Source organism: Ursus maritimus, unplaced genomic scaffold, assembly GCF_017311325.1.
Source record: "Ursus maritimus isolate PB19 unplaced genomic scaffold, ASM1731132v1 scaffold_24, whole genome shotgun sequence".
Classification (NCBI taxonomy): domain Eukaryota; kingdom Metazoa; phylum Chordata; class Mammalia; order Carnivora; family Ursidae; genus Ursus; species Ursus maritimus.
The window spans coordinates 35,622,964-35,642,733 of NW_024424897.1; the positions used below are offsets into that span (position 1 = coordinate 35,622,964).

The window sequence follows — 19,770 nt, forward strand, 5'->3', positions numbered from 1 at the left end:
AGAAAAGCAGGCTCCCCACTGAGCAAGGAGCCTGAAGCGGGGCTCGATCCCAGGACCCTAGAATCATGACCTAAGCCAAAGGCAGATGCTTAACGACTGAGCCACCCCTGAATAAATCTTAAAAAAAAAAAAAAAAAAAAAGAATTTTAATAGAGGTTTCATTTGAATAGAGATGAAAAACACCTTTCTCTCTCCTCTCCCTAAGATTTCCACTGAACCCATCAAAGAGGAGCTCAAAAACAAGATTTTGTCATAAATAAAAAAGGTACAAGGATCTGGCCACTGTTAATCTCAAATAAAAATGGTACATAATCAAAATTTGGACCTTCCAATAATTTAGATCAATCTAATGATTTTACATAAAATCTTATTTAGAATAGCCCAGCAATCCAGAAACAAGGGGTAACTGCTGATTTAAATGAGACCCCCTCTCATCAGCACTTGGTAGATGGATATAAAAGTTGGTCGCTCTGAAGGAGACTTAACATCAAATGAGGACAGAAGTATTTCAATCCCTGGATGCCTCTCTTCAAATACACTCCAGGAAGTAATACTAGAACCCATAAACTAACCAGGTAACACAGGCACGAGGACTCTACGGTGCTAAAATTACACTGACTCCTAGATTTTTTCCAAGTAGATCAAGCATCATTCACATTAGAATCAAATACATTTTCTCTAGTGACATGGACTGATCACACCACAACCCTGTAAAAACCCAATCCCCAGAGCTGCTTGGCAAGTGGGGAAATACACACCTGTACTTTCTCTGCTATCAGCCTGTCCAGCCAGCCAGTGTCAATTCTATTCAACTGAAAGCTTTCAGTCTCCAACAATTTGATGAGGTATTCAACTGTAGTTCGAAAGTCACCCCGAATAGATAGCTCCTTCAAAGCCACCACCATGTTTCTGGGAGAAGAACAGAAGCAGATCTGTTTCAGCAGCAAACATTTTCATGTTTTTCAATCATTTGAAGGAATCGTTTCAATCCTTTGGAGGCTTAGGAGGGAGGGGAGAGACTGTTCCACAAACATGAGGGTGCACAAGGAGGTGTGCTCATTCGTGTGCATTCCAGACAGGAGAATGTGTAAGTCAGTAAACTTAAGAGTTCGGACTGATACTACCATAAAAGCATCAGCAAATCACAGATACGTCATTACGTAGAGGACAGAACAAATTATGTGCAAATCATCTTCAGTTTTCACTTACTGGGTTTCTATCATTCCTGGCTAACTAGGATTAGGGTATAATGCTCCCCTCCTTACACCTATTTTATTAAAGCATATTTTACATATAATAAAATATATTTAAGTATACGGTTCAATACATTTTGACAAATGCTAATACCTTAATTAGGTTCCCATACAATGAGGCAACTGGCTGGGTACAGTCAGGTATCAGCCTGACCTTGCATCTGAGAGTGTTTTTTTACGCTGCAGTTTAGACATCTGTGGAAGGAACTGCTCATTACTTTTATCATTTCCCAATTAAGTGTAAAATGATCTAATTTAACAAAATTTCAAATACTATGAGTTTTTTCCTGTATATTTCTGCCCAGTGTCTATCTTGCACAGGGCAGGTCCTTACTTCCACAAATACTTAATTAGGCACCTCACAGACTCAAGACACATACTAGACTCATCAGGGAAAGAGAATATAGATACAAAAACTGCTTTTAAAATATATGGCAGAATATCATAAGTGCCAGGAGAGATATAAGCAAAGTGCTGGAGTAGTTTTAGGAAGGGAGAAAATCCACCTCCCTATGGTTTCATGAAGAATGTGGAATCTGACATGGGATAAAAGTATAGGTGGGATTATGACTACGATAGGAGGATCATTCCAATGGTCCAGGCATTCCCTCAGCCTAGAACAAACATTATTCTGTTTCTCATCTCCATCCCCCTCTCCACACCCTCTTGGCCTGGCTTATTCCTGTATGCTTCTCAGCTGTCAGTCTAGATGGCACTTCCTTCTGGGAAACCTTCCCTGACCCCTCTAGACTGAGTCGGCTGACTCAGCTATATGTTCCTGTAACACAGTTATGTAACCCCACTATCATAAACAACATTTGCTACACTGAGTTTTGTCACTTATTGCCCATCTTCCTATGGACTATAATGCTCCATTAAGACAGAGACTATTTGGGTCATCATTATACTGCCATCAGCAAAAGATATTCAAAAATAATCTGATGAATGTAGTGAATGAAAGAATGGACAGAGGAAATAGCAAGAACAAAGGGAAAGAGGGACAAAAACATGGGTCGTGTTCCGGTAACACGACTGAAGCAGAGGATATGAGGACAGGAACCAGTGGCAAAGCCATTCATTGAACAAATATTGACTGAGCATGTACTATGTTTAGAGGAAACAGCAGCAAGGCAGACAGCAAGGTCCTGTTCTCATGGTATGTGGATTACCATCTATGGGAAATAACGCTGAAAATGGGGATTGAGGCTATTCTGGAGGACAAGTATATGAACACCAAGCTGAAGAATATAGATCGAACGTTATGCAGAGAAAACGAACTGAGTTAAAGAATGAACTTCTAGCATGTCGTCAAGAAGCAAGCTTATTATAGAGACCATATATATTTTTAAAGATTTTATTTACTTATTCACCTGAGAGAGAGAGCACACGTGAGTGTGTGCAAGTGTGGGGAAGGGGGAACGGAGGGAGACGGAGAGGGGGAGGGGGCAAGGAATCCCAAGGAGACTCCTCGCCAAGCACAGTGCATAACGTGAGACTCAATCCCAGGACCCTGAGATCATGACCTGAGCTGAAACCAAGAGTCGAACGCTCAACCAACTGACTGACCCAGGTGTCCCAAGACCGTATTTTTAATGTGCTAAAAGTTAACGTAGTTAGCTTTACACTGTAAAGGAATTTACAGATCAGGTTAGAAGGAAAGAGGCAAGGCTTCTGAACCAAATTAGAAGCAAGGCTTCTAAACCAACCAATGGCCTGTAGGAAATACTCAGCGGTCTCCTTAATTAGGACTGTACACCTAAATACCAACAGAGGCCCCTCTGGGAATGTAAATGAGTGAGGCAGAATGGGTGGGGGCTGGATGAACGAGAGAGTTCATGTTTCCTCTAAAAGCAGCAGCCACACAAAGCTTCAGTTAACTTTTGCCAAGTGGAATATAAAACCAGTGTTGTCATTATCATCCCCTTTTTAAGAGAAGGCAGAAATCCATGTATCTATTTCAATCTCCCAATTTTTAAATACTGGCAACTTTTTAAAAATTAACACTCTGCAAGCCAATCAAAACACATCTGTGGCTCTGACTAGTCGGAAAGCCATCAATTTGCAAGCTCTAGTCTAAGCTTTCTTCACTTTGGCAAAGCAGGATATGGCTGCGAAGGAAAAGGGCAGCTTTATAGCAGATGGTTTTTCTGGTAGCGTTGCTTTAATTCTGAAAAACTTTACTTATAGTTTTGTATAAATGGGAAGAACAGTAGAGGACAAAATAGAGAAAAATTAAGAGTTCCCTACTTCTAAAAAAGTTATTAAAAAACCAACATTATTAATAAATAGCTATTGATTACACAGTCTATGTGTTCTGTTTGAAGGTCAAAGAAATGGTTATAAATGCTTGGTATAAGAAAATAAACAATTATGGGGCGCCTGGGTGGCTCAGTCATTAAGCGTCTGCCTTCGGCTCACGGCGTGATCCAGGCATTATGGGATCGAGCCCCGCATCAGGCTCCTCCACTGGGAGCCTGCTTCTTCCTCTCCTACTCCCCCTGCTTGTGTTCCCTCTCTCTCTGTCAAATAAATAAATAAAATCTTAAAAAAAGAAAAAGAAAATAAACAATTATGGGGCACCTGGGTGGCTCAGTTGGTTAAGCATCTGCCTTTAGCTTGGGTCATGATCCCAGGGTCTTGGGATCAAGCCCCGTATTGGGCTCCCTACTCAGCAAGGACCCTGCTTCACCCTCTCCCTCTGCTGCTCCCCCTGCTTGTGCTCTCTCTCTCTCTGTCAAATAAATAAATAAAAGCTTTAAAAAAAAAAAAAGAAAATAGACAAAAAATAGAAAGTACTAGTTCAATTTTTTATTGATATTCTAAAACATATGAAGTGTAAAATTACCTCCTACAGCCCTACTTTTCAGGCAAGCAAAATTGCTTTTAATATTTTATGTTTAATTAATAAATAAAATAAAAATTAATATTCAATGTTAATGTTTAATTGAATATTAATAACATGATATAGCAGTTATGTATGTACAAGCTGTGTGTATTTTTCATAGCACACCAAGGAGTCTTATGTAAACAATGTGGACAGTTCCCTTATGTCATTTTCATGTAACAAGCAGTTTAACTTTATTATTTTAAATGGCTGTAGGACATTTACAGCCATATCTTTATTTTGATGACAAATAGCAGATCTTATCTATGATTTTACATGGTGCCAAGCTCTTGGTCAAGAGTCTACCTCCCCCCAAAACAATACTATAATAAAAATATGATTTCTTTAAAGCAACCAATTTTATAAATTTATCAAAAATATTTGAAAGTAAAAATACTTGAAAAGACTCAGAACAAACAGAAAACCATCTGCCAAACACTGCATAATTTACCACAACATGATGCAAGTACGATTGAAGATATATTTCTTCCAAAACACTGTCCGTATCAGTACTTTTGTAGCAGATAAATGATTCCCATTCCCAAGCTCACACCTTCAGTGAAGATTAGCACAAATTTATTTTTTTAAATGCAATCAAATGTTATTATACTTACGAAATTGCTTCCTCTCTGTTTTCTCCCCAGGAGAAGCAGTGACCAAACTGAGAATCAGCAAATTCATGAAGGCCCCCTGCAGCAGCAACACTGAAATAACCCCAAACATTCTTATTGCTTCGGAAATTCAGTTCCTGAACTGTTCCTGAGCTGGGCTTAAAACCCTGTTAGAGAATGAAGAATATAAGAAAGCATATTATATTTCCAAGGAAGAGAACATTTGTATATTCATTGTTTAGGCTCTGTGTTAATCACATAGGAAAGCACAAATAATGCACAAAAATCAGAAAGGCTCGAGAGCCATCATTCAGTGCTACAGACCCAATCAGGACTCTATAATGACTAACGTTGGATTAAATGGCCAATGGAGCAGTGATCACTTATTTGTCTGCTCTGATGAGACTTCTATAATTTCCCTCTCCAGAGGTAAGTCCCAAGATATTTCAGAAATAGGCCTTCAGATACCATATTGATATTAAAGTTCACAAGAACAAAAAAAGTGTAAACCTTTTAAGTGGTGGGTTACCTCATCTGGATTTTCACTGGTGATCCGAGCAGCAATAACATGGCCCCTTGGGCAAGGAACATGAGCAGAATTTTCAAAATCAATGGGAGCATCGCCCCAGGGAGATACCCCATACATCATACGAATATCCTTGATTCTGTACAGAGGGATCCCCATGGCAATCTGAAAGGAAAAAACATCACTCACGGCAAAGAAGACATCCAAATGGCTAACAGACACATGAAAAAGTACTCAACCTCACTTGGCATCAGGGAAATACAAATCAAAACCACAATGAGATACCACCTCACACCAGTCAGAATGGTTAAAATTAACGAGTCAGGAAATGACAGATGTTGGTGAGGATGCAGAGAAAGGGGAACCCCCCTACACCGTTGGTTGGAATGCAGGCTGGTGCAGCCACTCTGGAAATCAGTATGGAGGTTCCTCAAAAAGTTGAAAATAGAGCTGCCCTACAACCCAGCAATTGCACTCCTGGGTATTTACCCCAAATATACAAATGTAATAATCCGAAGGGGCACCTGCACCCCAATGTTTATAGCAGCAACATCCACAATAGCCAAACTATGGAAAGAGCCCAAATGTCCATCGACAGATAAATGGATAAAGAAAATGTACATATGTGTGTGTGTGTGTGTGTGTGTGTGTGTGTATACACACACACACACACACACATAATGGAATATTATTCAGACATCAAAAAAATGAAATCTTGCCATTTGCAATGACGTGAATGGAACTAGAGGGTGTTATGCTAAGCAAAACAAGTCAATCAGAAAAAGATAATTATCATATGATCTCACTCACGTATGGAATTTGAGAAACAAGACAGAGGATCATAGGGGAAGAGAGGAAAATGAAGCAAGACGAAACCAGAAAGGGAGACAAACTATAAGAGACTCTTAATCTCAGGGAAAAAACTGAGGGTTGCTGGAGTGGAGGCGGTGGAGGGAAGGATGGGGTAGCTGGGTGATGGACACTGGGGAGGGTATGTGTTGTGGTGAGTGCTGTGTATTGTGCAAGACTGATGAATCACAGACCCGTACCCGTGAAACAAATAATACATTATATGTTAATAATAAAAAAAAAAAGAAAAACATCACTCATTTTTCATGGGTACTTTCCTTAAAATGTGGAGCTATCAGATTAACTACGAGATTTTTCATTTTAGTAGCCACCACCTAAAACATTCTATTTCTGTTGTAGCCCGCATTCTACAACAACCGAATAAGTAAGTTGTGTGTCTACTGACATTTCTCCATTAAGGGAGCAGGATTAAAATATATTAAACGAAGAGTCAGTGTAAGTGACTATCCAAGAAGTTCAGACAGCTAAAAAGTCCTAACTGTGTCATAATTATTTCATAATTATTCCCATAAACCACTGAGAAAGTAAAAAAATGTTTAGTACTTAATGGAAACCCAGAAGGAACTCCCATTGTGGGCAAAGAATGTGTGAGATACAAATAATATCAAACCTCACCATTAGCCATCACGGCTTCCCATATTTGTTTCCCGGGCCGAATGGAGAAAACAAGATTGACAATTAGCACTTTAAACATTACAAAAATAAACAAGTGCTACCAGAGTCTTGCCAGGAAAAAACTTCCACCACCACTCTGATGTGGAATTGCTTCATTAGAGAACATGAGTTAAAAAAGGAGTGGAGGACAAAGTTGCTAAGGTTTTTTACAATTAAATTAATTGAATAAAGCATATTATTTTAAAATTTTCTTTCTAAACTATGACAGTTTCTATGAGACGTGTCTGGCTAAAAAAACATGATAGTATTACCAGATTTGTACCACATCAGGAAAACCAACCCACACATCACAACCCATATAGCACGAGATGAACGTGAGATGAGACTCAGATAGGAGGTGCTCTCTTATCAGACACTGGTTAAACCTGTTTCTCGGCATCTCAGACATTTGGAACTCCTGCAGGCAACTGGCTCAGCCAAGATGAGGGTGATTCACCTGGAGTTGTGCTGCGGGGAGGTTGACATCAGCCACCATCTCTGTACAGGGGTGCTCCACCTGCAGCCGAGGGTTCAGTTCCAGAAAGTAGAAGCTCCCATCCTGGCTGTAGAGGTATTCCACAGTCCCAGCACTCACATAACCAACCATTTTGGCAAGTTTCACCGCACACTCAAAGAAGAAACATAAGTCAACATAAGCATGTCAACCTTGACCAGCTGGTGGACCGCTGTAGCCCCCCCCCTCCCCCGACTCAAATATCCACCGTTTTTAAGAGCTACCAAAGGCTTTCAGCCACACAAGAGTAAATTTACCCTCCCTGATTACTACACAAGGTCTCTAAGACATAGATGGAAACTCAATCCAGAGCTAGGGGAAGACTGTTTCTCACTTGGGATCACAGGCAACCTCACCCTCTCACGTGTAAGTGTATGTAGGAAGAAAACAAAAACAAAAACAAAAACAAAACCCTACCGTGGCAAACTATTCAGTGTGCCCCGGTTTTTAGTATTCCTAGGAATCTTCCTAGAAACATAATATACAGCTAGAGACTAGATTTTCTAGATTTTCTAACCTCTCTTATAGCTAGTGACTCAGTTTTGACATATGTAATGTCAGCATTAGTGAGTAATACTCATAAGCCCTGAACCAGGTTTTGGAAAGGAAAGTACTCATCCTCTATTTCTAGATTTTCCCTTCTGTGCACTGGAACACAGTCACAATAGTTTCTACCATGCAGATGACAACACACTAAGAAGGGCAGAAGAAAACAGAAAAAACCTGAATTACAAGATGGCCTCAGGAAGCAGAACTGTCCTACCAATCCTGGAGAGCTCACCTCAGATTATGATGGGAAGGAAAGATAAACTACTACCTCATCTGGGTCATTTTATTTTTTGGATCTCTTTATTAAACCACTTAAGTTGTATACTAATCAATACAGAAATCATAAAATTCAGGTAGGATGCTATTATTTAAAAAAATTAAAATATGGGACGTGAGCTTAGCAAGAGAGTAGTGGGTAGCAAGGAATCAAATACTGCAGACTGAAAGGAAAGGTTGTGGCCTCATTGTTAGGCTAATAAAACATTCAGTAAACTGTCTTCCGCAATAACTTGGATGGCAGACAATACACCAAGTAAGCCCTAAGAAAAAGTTAGAAAAAGTCAGAATGTAAAAAAACCAACTGCTTTTGTACCCCAAAACCAGGTTAGATTCTCACCCGAAAGCAACCCAGTATCAAAGATCCACTAGTAGAGGAAAACTTAATGTATCTAGAAATCGTGGGACTGTGGTTACTACTACCCGAAGCTGGCTGGAAGCAAATAATCCAGAAATTTAACTAAATTTTGAAGGAATTGTATTTCTAAACATACCACAAACCTGGCCTTGAAAAGCCTGTGATTGATAACTAGAGTAATATTTGTGGCCCCACTCTTGCACCAGCTTTGCCAAAGAAGGCATAGTCTCCAAGGCCTAACCACAGAGAAAACTCAATGAGAAAGAACTTTGCAGGGAACGAAGCCAGGTACCTCAGGGATGATGGGCAAGGGATTTAGTGCCAGAGAGCAGAACCAGAGGCAGTGAGAGGGCTAACTGAAATCATAATTCCTGCCTAGAAGGATCTGCTAACTGCTATGGACCAATGATTATTGTATATTTTTCATTCTTCTTTCTTCCAAATGGGAGTTATTCTGTTCATATTGGGTAGATGCTGGAGGGAGGTGACCAGGGATAGATAACTTGTATTTTAGGCCACTGGCCCATGAAAAGCCACATGAACGTTTAATGCAGAGAACCATATATGACCTAGAGATCCCGGACTCTGAGCTGACTGTAGTAACTGGATGAGACTTTGGTCTGTCCTCTTTGGGGAAAGACTAAGTATGTTAGTGGAAGTAAGAGTGAGAACAGGGGTGTGAAAAGATAATGAGTAGCCAGACGAGCAGATTGAGGCAGATTATTAAATGCCCTCCTCGGGGTGCCTGGGTGGCTCGGCTGGTTAAGCAGCTGCCTTCAGCTCAGGTCATGATCCCAGGGTCCTGGGATCGAGCCCTCTGTCTGGCTCCCTGCTCAGCGGGGAGCCTGCTTCTCCCTCTCCACCCCACTTGTGCTCTCTTGCTATCTCTCTCTCTCTCTCAAATAAACAAAATCTTAAAAAAAAAAAAAAATGCTGTCCAGTGATTTTTCTGTGTGTCATTCATCTAGTAACAGCATCTCCTGAATTTCAGCTGAGTATATGGCCACCCAGTTAGTGACTACAATTCCCAACATCCCTGACAGCTAGATGTGATTGTGTAACTGAATGTTGCCCAATGGGATATGAACAGAAGTAATATGGGTAACCTCTAGATCATATTTTTATATGCTTGCCCTCCTAGTCCTTTGTCTCCTCCTCCCACAGGCTACAGTATGAACCTCATCCTGTGAAGCAGCTTTAATCATGAAGATAATAACACCTTAGGGCAAGGACTGGCAAACATTTTCATTAAAGAACCAGATGGCAATTATTTTCGGCTTTGTGGCCTATATAGTTTCTGCCACAACCACGCAACTCTGTCATTGCAGCGATAAAGCAGCCAGATCAGACAAAGTAAATTAGCATGGCTGTGATGCAATAACTTTTTATTTACAAAGAAAGTTGGCAGGTTGGATTTGGCTAATAAGCTGTAGTTTGCTGACCCCGTTCCTAGCACAGCAATAAGCCTGGGTCCCTGGTACCAACTCATCTCACAATGATGGTGAGAATGAGAAAGAGAATTTATACCTTGTTTAAGCCACTGAATTTTGGAGGCCTCTTTTTTTTACAGCAGTTAAAGAATAATTCTTAATAAATTTACATAATGTAGGAATTAAACTTCCAACACAGATGACCATATATTTAGCTTGTTTGAAATTCAGGAGAAAAGAGATGGAAAATATATTTCCAGTAATATGACTCAGTCACTACTTCAGAAAAGACCATGTTCAGACCCCTAAACTGCAACTGTTTTCAAGGGACACTGCAAGATTGCTGAGAGATTCTTTTCTACACAAAAATATAGAATATATAAACTTTAGAGATGTGTAAAGGACCTTTTAAGAGATAATGGATTTGAATAAATATATCTGAAGATTCAAAGATAATCAACTAGAAAATGGAACTACCTGCTTATCATGAGCTTATTAAAAAAAAAAAAAAAAATCCGGGGCGCCTGGCAGCTCAGTCAGTTAAGCATCCACTCCTGGCACTCTTGGTTTCAGCTCAGGTCATGATCTCAGGGTCATGAGATCGAGCCCCATGTCGGGTTCCGTGCTTAGCACTGAGTCTGCTTAAGATTCTCTCCCTCTAGGGGTGCCTGGATGGCTCAGTTGGTTGAGCGTCTGCCTTTGGCTCAGGTCATGATCCTGGAATCCTGGGATTGAGCCCCGCATTGGGCTCCCTGCTTAGTGAGGAGCCTGTCCCTCCCTTTGCTCCTCCCCCTGCTTCTCCCCCTAGCCCCTTCCCCTTCTCATGACTTCTCTCTCTCTCAAATAAATACAATCTTAAAAAAATAAGTGATTCTCTCCCCCTGCCTGTTCCCCAACTTGTATATGCGTGCTCTCTCTCAAATAAATAAATAAAATCTAAAAAAAAAAATTAAACAGTAAGATTAAGAATCCCTTGGGGCGCTTGGGTGGCACAGCGGTTAAGCGTATGCCTTCGGCTCAGGGCGTGATCCCAGCATTATGGGATCGAGCCCCACATCAGGCTCCTCCGATATGAGCCTGCTTCTTCCTCTCCCACTGCCCCTGCTTGTGTTCCCTCTCTCGCTGGCTGTCTCTATCTCTGTCAAATAAATAAATAAAATCTTTAAAAAAAAAAAAAAGAATCCCTAAACATTTCTTTTCTTTACCCCTATTCAAAATAGTACACTAGGGAAGCCTGGGCGGCTCAGTCAGTTAAGCATCTGCCTTCAGCTCAGGTCATGATCCCAGGGTCCTAGGATCCCACATTGGGTCCTTGCTCAGTGAGGAGCCTGCTTCTCCTGCTGCCTGCTGCTCCCCCTGCTTGTGCTTGCTCTCTTTCTCTCTGACAAATAAATAAAATCTTGAAAAAAAAAAACAGTACACTAATTTTTTTCAAAAGCATTAACTAATTAAGAGCCCGAGATGTTTAGAAAGAGAACAGTAGAATCAGTTTTCCTTTAGGAAAAGAATATAATCTTATCAATTATCTAGAACCACTGTTCGAAATTGTACTATTCTCAGACTAGTATATGAATTGAATGAGCAGTAGTCCTGTGTAAGAAAACACACGTTACAGCTTTTCACATACACACCTGTTCCATATGTTCAAACACAGCTGGAGTAGCGATCGCAGCAGGTGCTTCCTCAATAATCTTCTGATGCCTGCGCTGTACAGAGCAGTCACGGCCAAAGAGAGAGATAGCATTGCCATACTGATCTGCTAAGATCTGTACCTCCAGATGACGAGATTGTTTGGCTAGTCTCATCACAAATATAGGAGATCCAGGGACTTCAGCTTGCACCTGTATTAGAAAAGGAAATAAAACAAATTCTTAAGTGGTAAGCATTTTTTCTATCCTGAAAAGCTGCTTCAATTTCAACAGGCAGATGCCTAGAAGTGTCAGGGACCACGTGAATTAGTAGCAATACAGAAATGAATAAAACATAGCTCATGCCCTCATCTATTTTTAAGATCCTGCATTCCTAGTTATATAACCAATATTACTTGGTGACTATGAAACATAGGAACATCCAGTGTGTTACAAAAGTGAAAAACAAAATAGTTTGAAAAGACACACACACAAATCCCACAAAAGGGTAAAATACTGCCATCAACTACAGACAGCCAAATATACACCCTGCTCCAGACAAGGCGCTTTCCTGGTTCGCATTACGTCACGGACAGTGTTGTAGTCAAAGGACTTGGATCTTTAGTGTTGAGGCACACTGCCACTGGAGATAGAGTTCTACACTGGCAGTTGCTTTCTTGTAGAACTTTTAATGATCATCCAATGTTGTCTGGCTTCCACTGCTCCCACTGAGACGTCAGCTATCAATCATATTGTTACTCCTTTGAAAGTAATATTTTTACAGCTGCTTTAAGATTTTCTCTCTCTCTTTTTTTTAGGGGGGTGAGGTAGCAGAGTTACTCTGGTAATCTTAGATGTGGTTTTCTCTATATTTGCTCTGTGGGGCTCATAGTATTTTCGTAAATCTGTGCTTGGTATCTTTTATAAGTTCAGATAATTCTTAGCCATCATCTCTTCAAATACTGTTTCTGCTCCATGATGTCATCAAATATTGCTTCTGTTTCATTCTCTCTCTCCTCAGAAATTCCAAGCGCAGGATGTTAGATCATTTCACTGTATCCCATAGGTCTTTTATGCTGTTTTGCTATGTAGCAAGTCTCCCCAAGACTCACTGGGTTGCTCAGGACATCAATCATTTTATTTGCTCATGATACCATCCTCGTCTGGGCAGTTCTTCTTCTGGTCTTGCGTGTGCATTTCATCATCTGGTAGTTCAAGTGGGGCTGAATGTTCTCACTCAGATGTCTGGTGACTTGTGTTGACTGTTGGCTGGTAGGTCCAGGGAACCCTGACTGGAACAGCTCATCACTATAGATGTGGACTCTCATCCCCCAATGGGCTAGATCAGGCTTCTTCAATGCAGTGTTCCAAGAGGATGAGGGCAGAAGCTGCAAGACTTCACAAGCTCTAGGCTCTAGAATTTACACGACACCACTTTTGCCACACTCTAATGGTATAAGCAAGCCACAGGGCCAGCTAAGACTCAAAGGGTGGGAAAAGAGATGCCACCTCTTGATGAGAGGAAAGGCAATCACATTGCAAAAGGATATACATACAAGGATGGGAGGAGTTATTGTGGCCATCTCTGCAAACAATCTACTATGGTCCGCCCTCTGGCCACAATAATTCATATACCTCCCACATGCAAAATAGACTCACCCCCTCCCAAGACCCCCAAAGTCATCCAATCATGGCATCAGGCTTGACGTCCATTTTCTCATGAATCATGTCCAGATGCGAATGAGACTCCTTGGGTGCAGCTCCTCAGGTGCAGTTTCTCTTGATCCAACGATCTGGGAACTAAAAAGACAAGTTATCTGCTCCAACACCCCCAGCATTCAATGATGAGATGGGGAAAGGATAACTGTCAAAGATATTCCTGTTCAAAGAAGAAAGGATGGGAAGTACACAGCAGTCACTGTTCCACAGCAACTCTTTAATCCAGATGGATGCATCTCAGGTTCCCTGACTCTAGGGGCAGGAAAATTTTGTTAGGGTCCTTGTTCTGCTCCCTGGGAGTGATTTTCCTCATCCATGGCTTTCCTCTGCTCTTAGCTCTGCCCTCTGGGTGCCCAGCTCTGTTCTGACAAATCTCTCTTTTTATTAGAAATGACTGATATTTACAGCTGAATAGCTTTTTCAGTCTGCTTCTTGTTGATAGAAAGTTGAAGACACAGAAGCCTCTTTGAAGTCTGAACTACCTCTATCCCTTTTGGACTCTTTGGTGTAATCATCAGTACAAGTTTCTTGAAAATGTTGTGGGTTTCCTATGAATCGCACTGGGGGATTTACTCCTTGCCCCAAAAGATACATCCATAACTTTTCTGCACAGACGTGTCTATACTTTGGGCATATCAGGCTGCCGTGGGACAACACCTTTAAGATTCTCTGAAGCTCTTTCCTGTTAACTGAGAAGGTAATCTACCAGGTAATGTCTTAAATATTTCTGAGGCCTTAAAAGATCTCACAGGTATTCTTGACTTGGCCTTTACACTGAGGTCATTTTTTACTTTGCAGATCTTTTGCCAGGTGGAAAGACTGGGAATGAGAAAAAGTTCTATCTTCAAACTCAACAAGCTTGAAACACTTTCATTAGCTCATCTCTCTCTTATAGGTTCCTTAGCAGAAGTAACCAGAAGGATTTAACAGATGCTTTCAACACTTTGTCTAGAGATTTCCTTAACTAGGTCCATGAGTTAAACACATTCTCTATCTTCCAAGTTACCTCAGGCAATTGTTCCGTCATTATAGAACATGCGTTAACCTTTTTTTTCAGACTCTACTAACAAGTCCCTTACGGCCTATCCAGCCTCCACTAAGTTTGTTCACCATTCCTCCGGCCTTCATTAACAATCTCCTCATCATTTTTTCAGCCTCGACCTATGAGCCAGTCTTAAAGCCAATGTCATATATTTTACTTTTTGTTATGGCAGCATCACACCTTTGGGGTATCAGTTCCTGTGGCAGCTACCCATTGATGCCTAACAAATCACCAAAAATTTAGTAACTTACGACACCAGCCTTTTTATTTTATTTGCTTACAGCAATTTGAGCGGGGCCCAGTTGGGTAGTTCTGCTGATCTTGGCCAGGAGCTACTCATGCAGCTGTAGTCATCTGGCAACTTGGCCGTGGCTGGATGGTCTAACAGGGTCTCACTAACATGTCTCAAATATGATGCTGTCAGCATGTAGGTCTAGGAAGTCTTAGCTGGGACAATTCATCTCTGTATCGTGTGGCCTCTCTTTCTCCAAAAGACTAGAATAGTTTCTTCACTTGTAAGTCTGAAGCTCAATTCAAGAGGGCAAGGGCAGAAACTACAAGACCACTTGAGGTTTAGACTTCAGAGCTTATACACCATTTCTGCTACATTCTCTTGGTTAAAACAAGTCACAAGGTTAGCCAAAATTCAAAGAGTGGGTAAAAATAAGACAGTCTTGATGGGAGGAGAGGCAAAAATCAAAGGGGTCTGCACAGAGAGACGGGAGGAGTTATAATGATCATCTTTGCAAATAATCTCTTACATGCTCTTTTCTGTATTTTTCATCCTTTTGTCTCTTCATGCTTTGGTCTGAATTTTCTTCTGAGCTATCTTCCAGTCACTAATTCTCTCTTCAACTGCATCTGATATGCTATTAAATTCCTCTATTGACTTATTTTTAGTTACTGTATTTTCAGTTCTAGAATCTGTTTCTTCTTTATAGTTTCCAGTTTTCCAACCAAATTCTTGTATTTAATTTCCTTGACTACATTAGGTATAGTTACTTTAAATTCCTTATCTGACAGATCCATTATCTAAACCCTCCGTGGGTCTGTTTAAAATTGACTTCTATTTTTCTTGATTTTCAGTCATGTAATTTGATATGCCTGCTTACTTTGAAATGGCTATTTGATACTGCATTTGAAAAATAAATAGAAATAACTGAGGTTCTGGATGTTATTATATTTGCTTCTTTCTGGTGGGTAGTGACATCAGCAATCCTAGAACCCCTTGCTTGAATCAAAGGTTGAGTATTCTGAAGCTGAGATTTAGTCCCTGTGAGGGTTGGTCTATTTCCGGTTTATTTTTACTCCTAAGGTATAGTCCCTTCAAGATCCCAACCTAAAATGTGGGAGGTTTTCCCAGGGAAGCCTCCTTAGCAAACCCTAAAGGCTAAGTTTTGTTCTTCTAGTCTTGTAAGACTGTTGAAAACTCCAATCAGCTTTTTAACTGCTTCTTCTCAAACCAGAAGACATCTCTAGGGAAAAAGTGGCCTCAAATGCCACCTCCTTGGGTTTCCTTCTTCTCTTATACCTTAGCCCTATAACTTTTTACTGTCTTGAAAGGTCTCTAATGCCTTAAAACAGATTTAAAAAAAAAAAATCTTGTCCAGCTTTTCTAGTTTGTTCTCAATGGGAGGATTGGTTTGTTATTTAGTTGATCATTATTGGAACTTGAGCACTTTCATGTAAAACTTCTAATCTTAGTGTTCTAGATTCTTCAACTATTTGATTCCACAGTAATAAGTAGTTTTGAAATATCTAAAGAAGTTATATTTTTAAAAAATTAACATGCTTTTTCTTTTGCTTCTAAGAGCAAAAGACCTTTTCTTTAGACCCCATGAGGCATTGATCTACCTATGAAAGTAGGTAAACTACAAAAGGAATATAAAGAAAAAGAAGGGTAATATTTGAATTCTGACATTCAAAATAGGACAATGCAGCAAAACAACACCTTTATCACCTTTATCAGATTGCTGTTGAATGGCTTAAAAAAAAAAAAAAGAGGGCAAATAGAAGGTGGCTAGAGACACTAGTAAAAGGTAGTGCAAAGTAAAACAATGTTGGGAAAAATAAAAACAGTGGGAAGCTAAGAGAGTGAAAGGCCAGAATATGTCCCAATTTTCCTTTTTCTGATTCCTCTTTTTCTGGGAGGAGAAAAAAAGTGAGTCAAGTATGTGAGGGTAACTCTAGGGCAGGAAAGAAGAGACTTTTGTCTCCCAATTATCTCTCTAAGATTCTGAAAAGAGATCATTTTTTTGGCCTCCACAACTAACTTGTGGCCACACCACTTGGCTGCAAATCAGAGGGTTAGACACACAGAGATTTGAGGTTTAGCTTTCCTAGCCACCCTCTGTTACAGAATGTGGACCTGCCATAGGGTGCCTTGCGTGTGGTGGCCAGTAGCACAGACTAGGGTGTAGACTGCGGAGCTGGCCAGGTAGATGGGACACACAGCAAAAACTCCAGAGCTTGCAGCCAATTTGAACTAAAGTGAGATTAAATCAGTCAGAGAGCCTGAGCCTGGCCAAGCCAAGAGCAGCCAGATCAGGAGTTAACCACACACTTTATTTACAGTGCCAGCAGAAGAGGGACACAAAAATGTACAAAGGCATTTTGACTCTTCCTTATCACTGTGAGGTCCCATGAACCACATGCACCATACAAGGAAGAGATATCTGAGAAACTGAGCACTTCTACATAAGAGTGAATAACTACTGTCTGAGTTACCTTATTGAATAAAACCTTACACTGGGTAAGGTAACCTTACACTGCTCCAGCAGGTAGGAGCTAGAGAGAAAAACTACAGTACTTATACACAAAATTAAAATTAAATATTTTCTGGACATCCAAATTATATTATGACTCCTTATTATTATCTTTTACTTTATTGAGGTATAATTGACATACAACATTATATTAGTTTTTGGTGTACGACATAACAGTTTATATATCTAGTGTGAGTTAAATCATGTATCTCTGACATACATGTAAATTCAAGCAAACGAACTTGAATTCTACCTGTCTGAAGAGATTAGGGAAGTCATCTGCACTGTTGACTTTTCTGATTCCTTTCCCTCCACCTCCTTCTGAGGCCTTGATCATTACTGGATATCCAACTTCCTCTGCTGCCTTAAAGAAGAAAGAGAAAAATGAAAGTAAAAGTAGTATTAATAGGGAAGGAGAAAACTGGCACCTTCTCCCTTTAAGAATGCTATAATTGGGGGCACCTGGGTGACCAACTCCTGATTTCAGCTCAGGTTATGATCTTGAGCCCCATGTTGGGCTCTGTGCTCTTTCCCTTTCCCTCTGTACCTCCTCCTGCTCACGTTCTCTCTTTCTCTCTCTCTAAATAAAAATAAAATCTTAAAAAAAAAAATGCTGTCATTGGTAGGTCCAAAAGTAGTAAAATAGAAAGGTCCTGAAGACATAGGCAGGGAAAAAAATAGTGACATAGGTGAGAAAAAAAAAAAGTAGTGACAGTGTCTGTAGCATTAGGTTGAACCAAAAGAAAGTGCCTTTTTTTGTAGGTAAAAAAAATTAAAAATAAAATTTTTTATATGGCATTTTCATATTGTTCAAGCTAAGGCAATCCTGTATACGTCAAAAACAAAACTACATGTTTATGGGGCACCTGGGTGGCTCAGTAGTTAAGCAACCAACTCTTGATTTTGGCTCAGGTCATGATCTCAGGGTCACGGGATCAAGCCCCCATCTCAGGCTCCACGCTGAGCATGGAGTCTGCTTGTTCCTCTCCCTTTGCTCCTCCCCCACTTGCACTCTGTTTCTCTCTCTCTCTCAAATAAATAAATAAATAAAATATTTTTTAAAACCTATATGTTGGGCACCTGGGTGGCTCAGTTGGTTGAGCAGCTGCCTTCAGCTCAGGTCATGATGCCAGGGACCTGGGACTGAGCCCTACATCAGCTGAGCAGGGAGCCCTGCTTCTCCCTCTCCCTCTGCCTGCCGCTCTGCCTACTTGTTCTCTCTCTCTCTGTCAAATAAATAAATAAAATCTTAAGAGGAAAAAATAAAATAAAATAAGACCTATATGTTTATATATGATTACATATTCATTCATATACCCACATATCAGGGTGTTAAAAAAAAATACACCAGTGGTGATTTATAGAAGGAAGATGGGTAGATATACTTCCACTTTTTATTGTATTTATTTCTCTATTATTGGATTTTCTTATAGTATGTAGGTATTCATGTATTACCTCTAATTTTTATTTTTAAAAAAGGTGTAAGTAGTTCACTTAATAAAATGCTGATGGTCCCAGCAGCTTCTGACAACATATAAGATTCAACAAATCAGAACTCTCATGTATCCAGAAATTATTTCTCACTCAACTTTTTATAAAAGATAAAAATAACAAGACACTAAAATATTTAAAAAATTAGTCAGGAAACTAATTTTCAACACAGACTCCCGTGGTTTTTGCATTTACGGCATTTGATAACGAGCAGGTAACAATGCTAAATCTTTCTGAAAATTATTATATATTTGTTAAGGAGGGAGCTAGTTAAATCAAGATATGTTCATCTATTAGAATACTACGCAATTATTAAAAGGGATGAGATGGCTTTTACATGTAACAATACAGAAGATGCCCAGACTGTATTGTTATGGCAAAAAGTAAAGTGGGGAAAAGTTAACCAAAATTTAGAACAATGAAGTCATTCCTTTGTCAAAACATTCCAGTGATTTACGGTTTCCATTATAACGATATCTAAACATGTGCCAACGGAAAGAAGAGTATTTCAAATGTTGAATTAGTCAATTAAGCACAGTCCCATCGCTTCTAAAATTCTCTTACCTCTATTCACTTCTATGCTTATAAACAGAGTTAGCCTGATGAAACAGTGTTATCAAAGAAAGAGTTGTCACTGAGTGGTAAGTACCAAAAACTCAGCCACAAATGTGGAAAAGACTTAAAATAAGATAGTCCACATGATGTCAGTAAGAAGGCAGGCCTTTTAAAAAGATATGAAGTTCTAGGCACAGGTCATCCATTTAGAATTTTTTTTTTTAAAGATTTCATTTATTTATTTGAGAGAAAGAATGAGACAGAGAATGAGAGAGAAAGAGAGAGCACAAGCAAGGGGAGAGGCAGAGGGAGAGGAAGACGCAGGCTCGATCCCAGGACTGTGGGATCATAACCTGAGCCGAAGGCAGAGGCCCAACTGACTGAGCCACCCAGGTGCCCCTTTTTAGAATATTTTAGGAGAATTTTAATGTCACCAGGAAAATACATATACATAATAAAAAATAGGAAAAGAAACTGGGATTACTAAGTTATATATATCTATATATATAGATATATACAGTAAGACCCTAATTTTATACTTAGCATAATAATTATAAATATGGGAATTTATTAATAAAGATGATCACTATATGATAATAATATATACTATGAATCAAAAAAGCTGAAAGAAGATGTATGACTGTG

General features: G+C 39.8%; 1 protein-coding gene across 5 annotated transcripts in view; it reads right to left on the reverse strand.

Annotated features, from left to right (window-relative positions):
* The window catches only part of ACACA (acetyl-CoA carboxylase alpha), a 281,347-nt gene that overhangs the window by 178,336 nt on the left and 83,241 nt on the right, over positions 1-19,770 (reverse strand). For all 5 annotated transcript variants that reach the window (XM_008695441.2, XM_008695440.2, XM_008695439.2 and 2 more), the window contains 6 exons: positions 17,333-17,443; positions 11,557-11,766; positions 7,256-7,426; positions 5,278-5,439; positions 4,752-4,915; positions 759-909 (listed from right to left, as the gene is read on the reverse strand). In XM_008695441.2, coding sequence (XP_008693663.1) covers positions 759-909; positions 4,752-4,915; positions 5,278-5,439; positions 7,256-7,426; positions 11,557-11,766; positions 17,333-17,443 — 969 coding nt within the window. The remainder of the gene's footprint in view (positions 1-758; positions 910-4,751; positions 4,916-5,277; positions 5,440-7,255; positions 7,427-11,556; positions 11,767-17,332; positions 17,444-19,770) is intronic.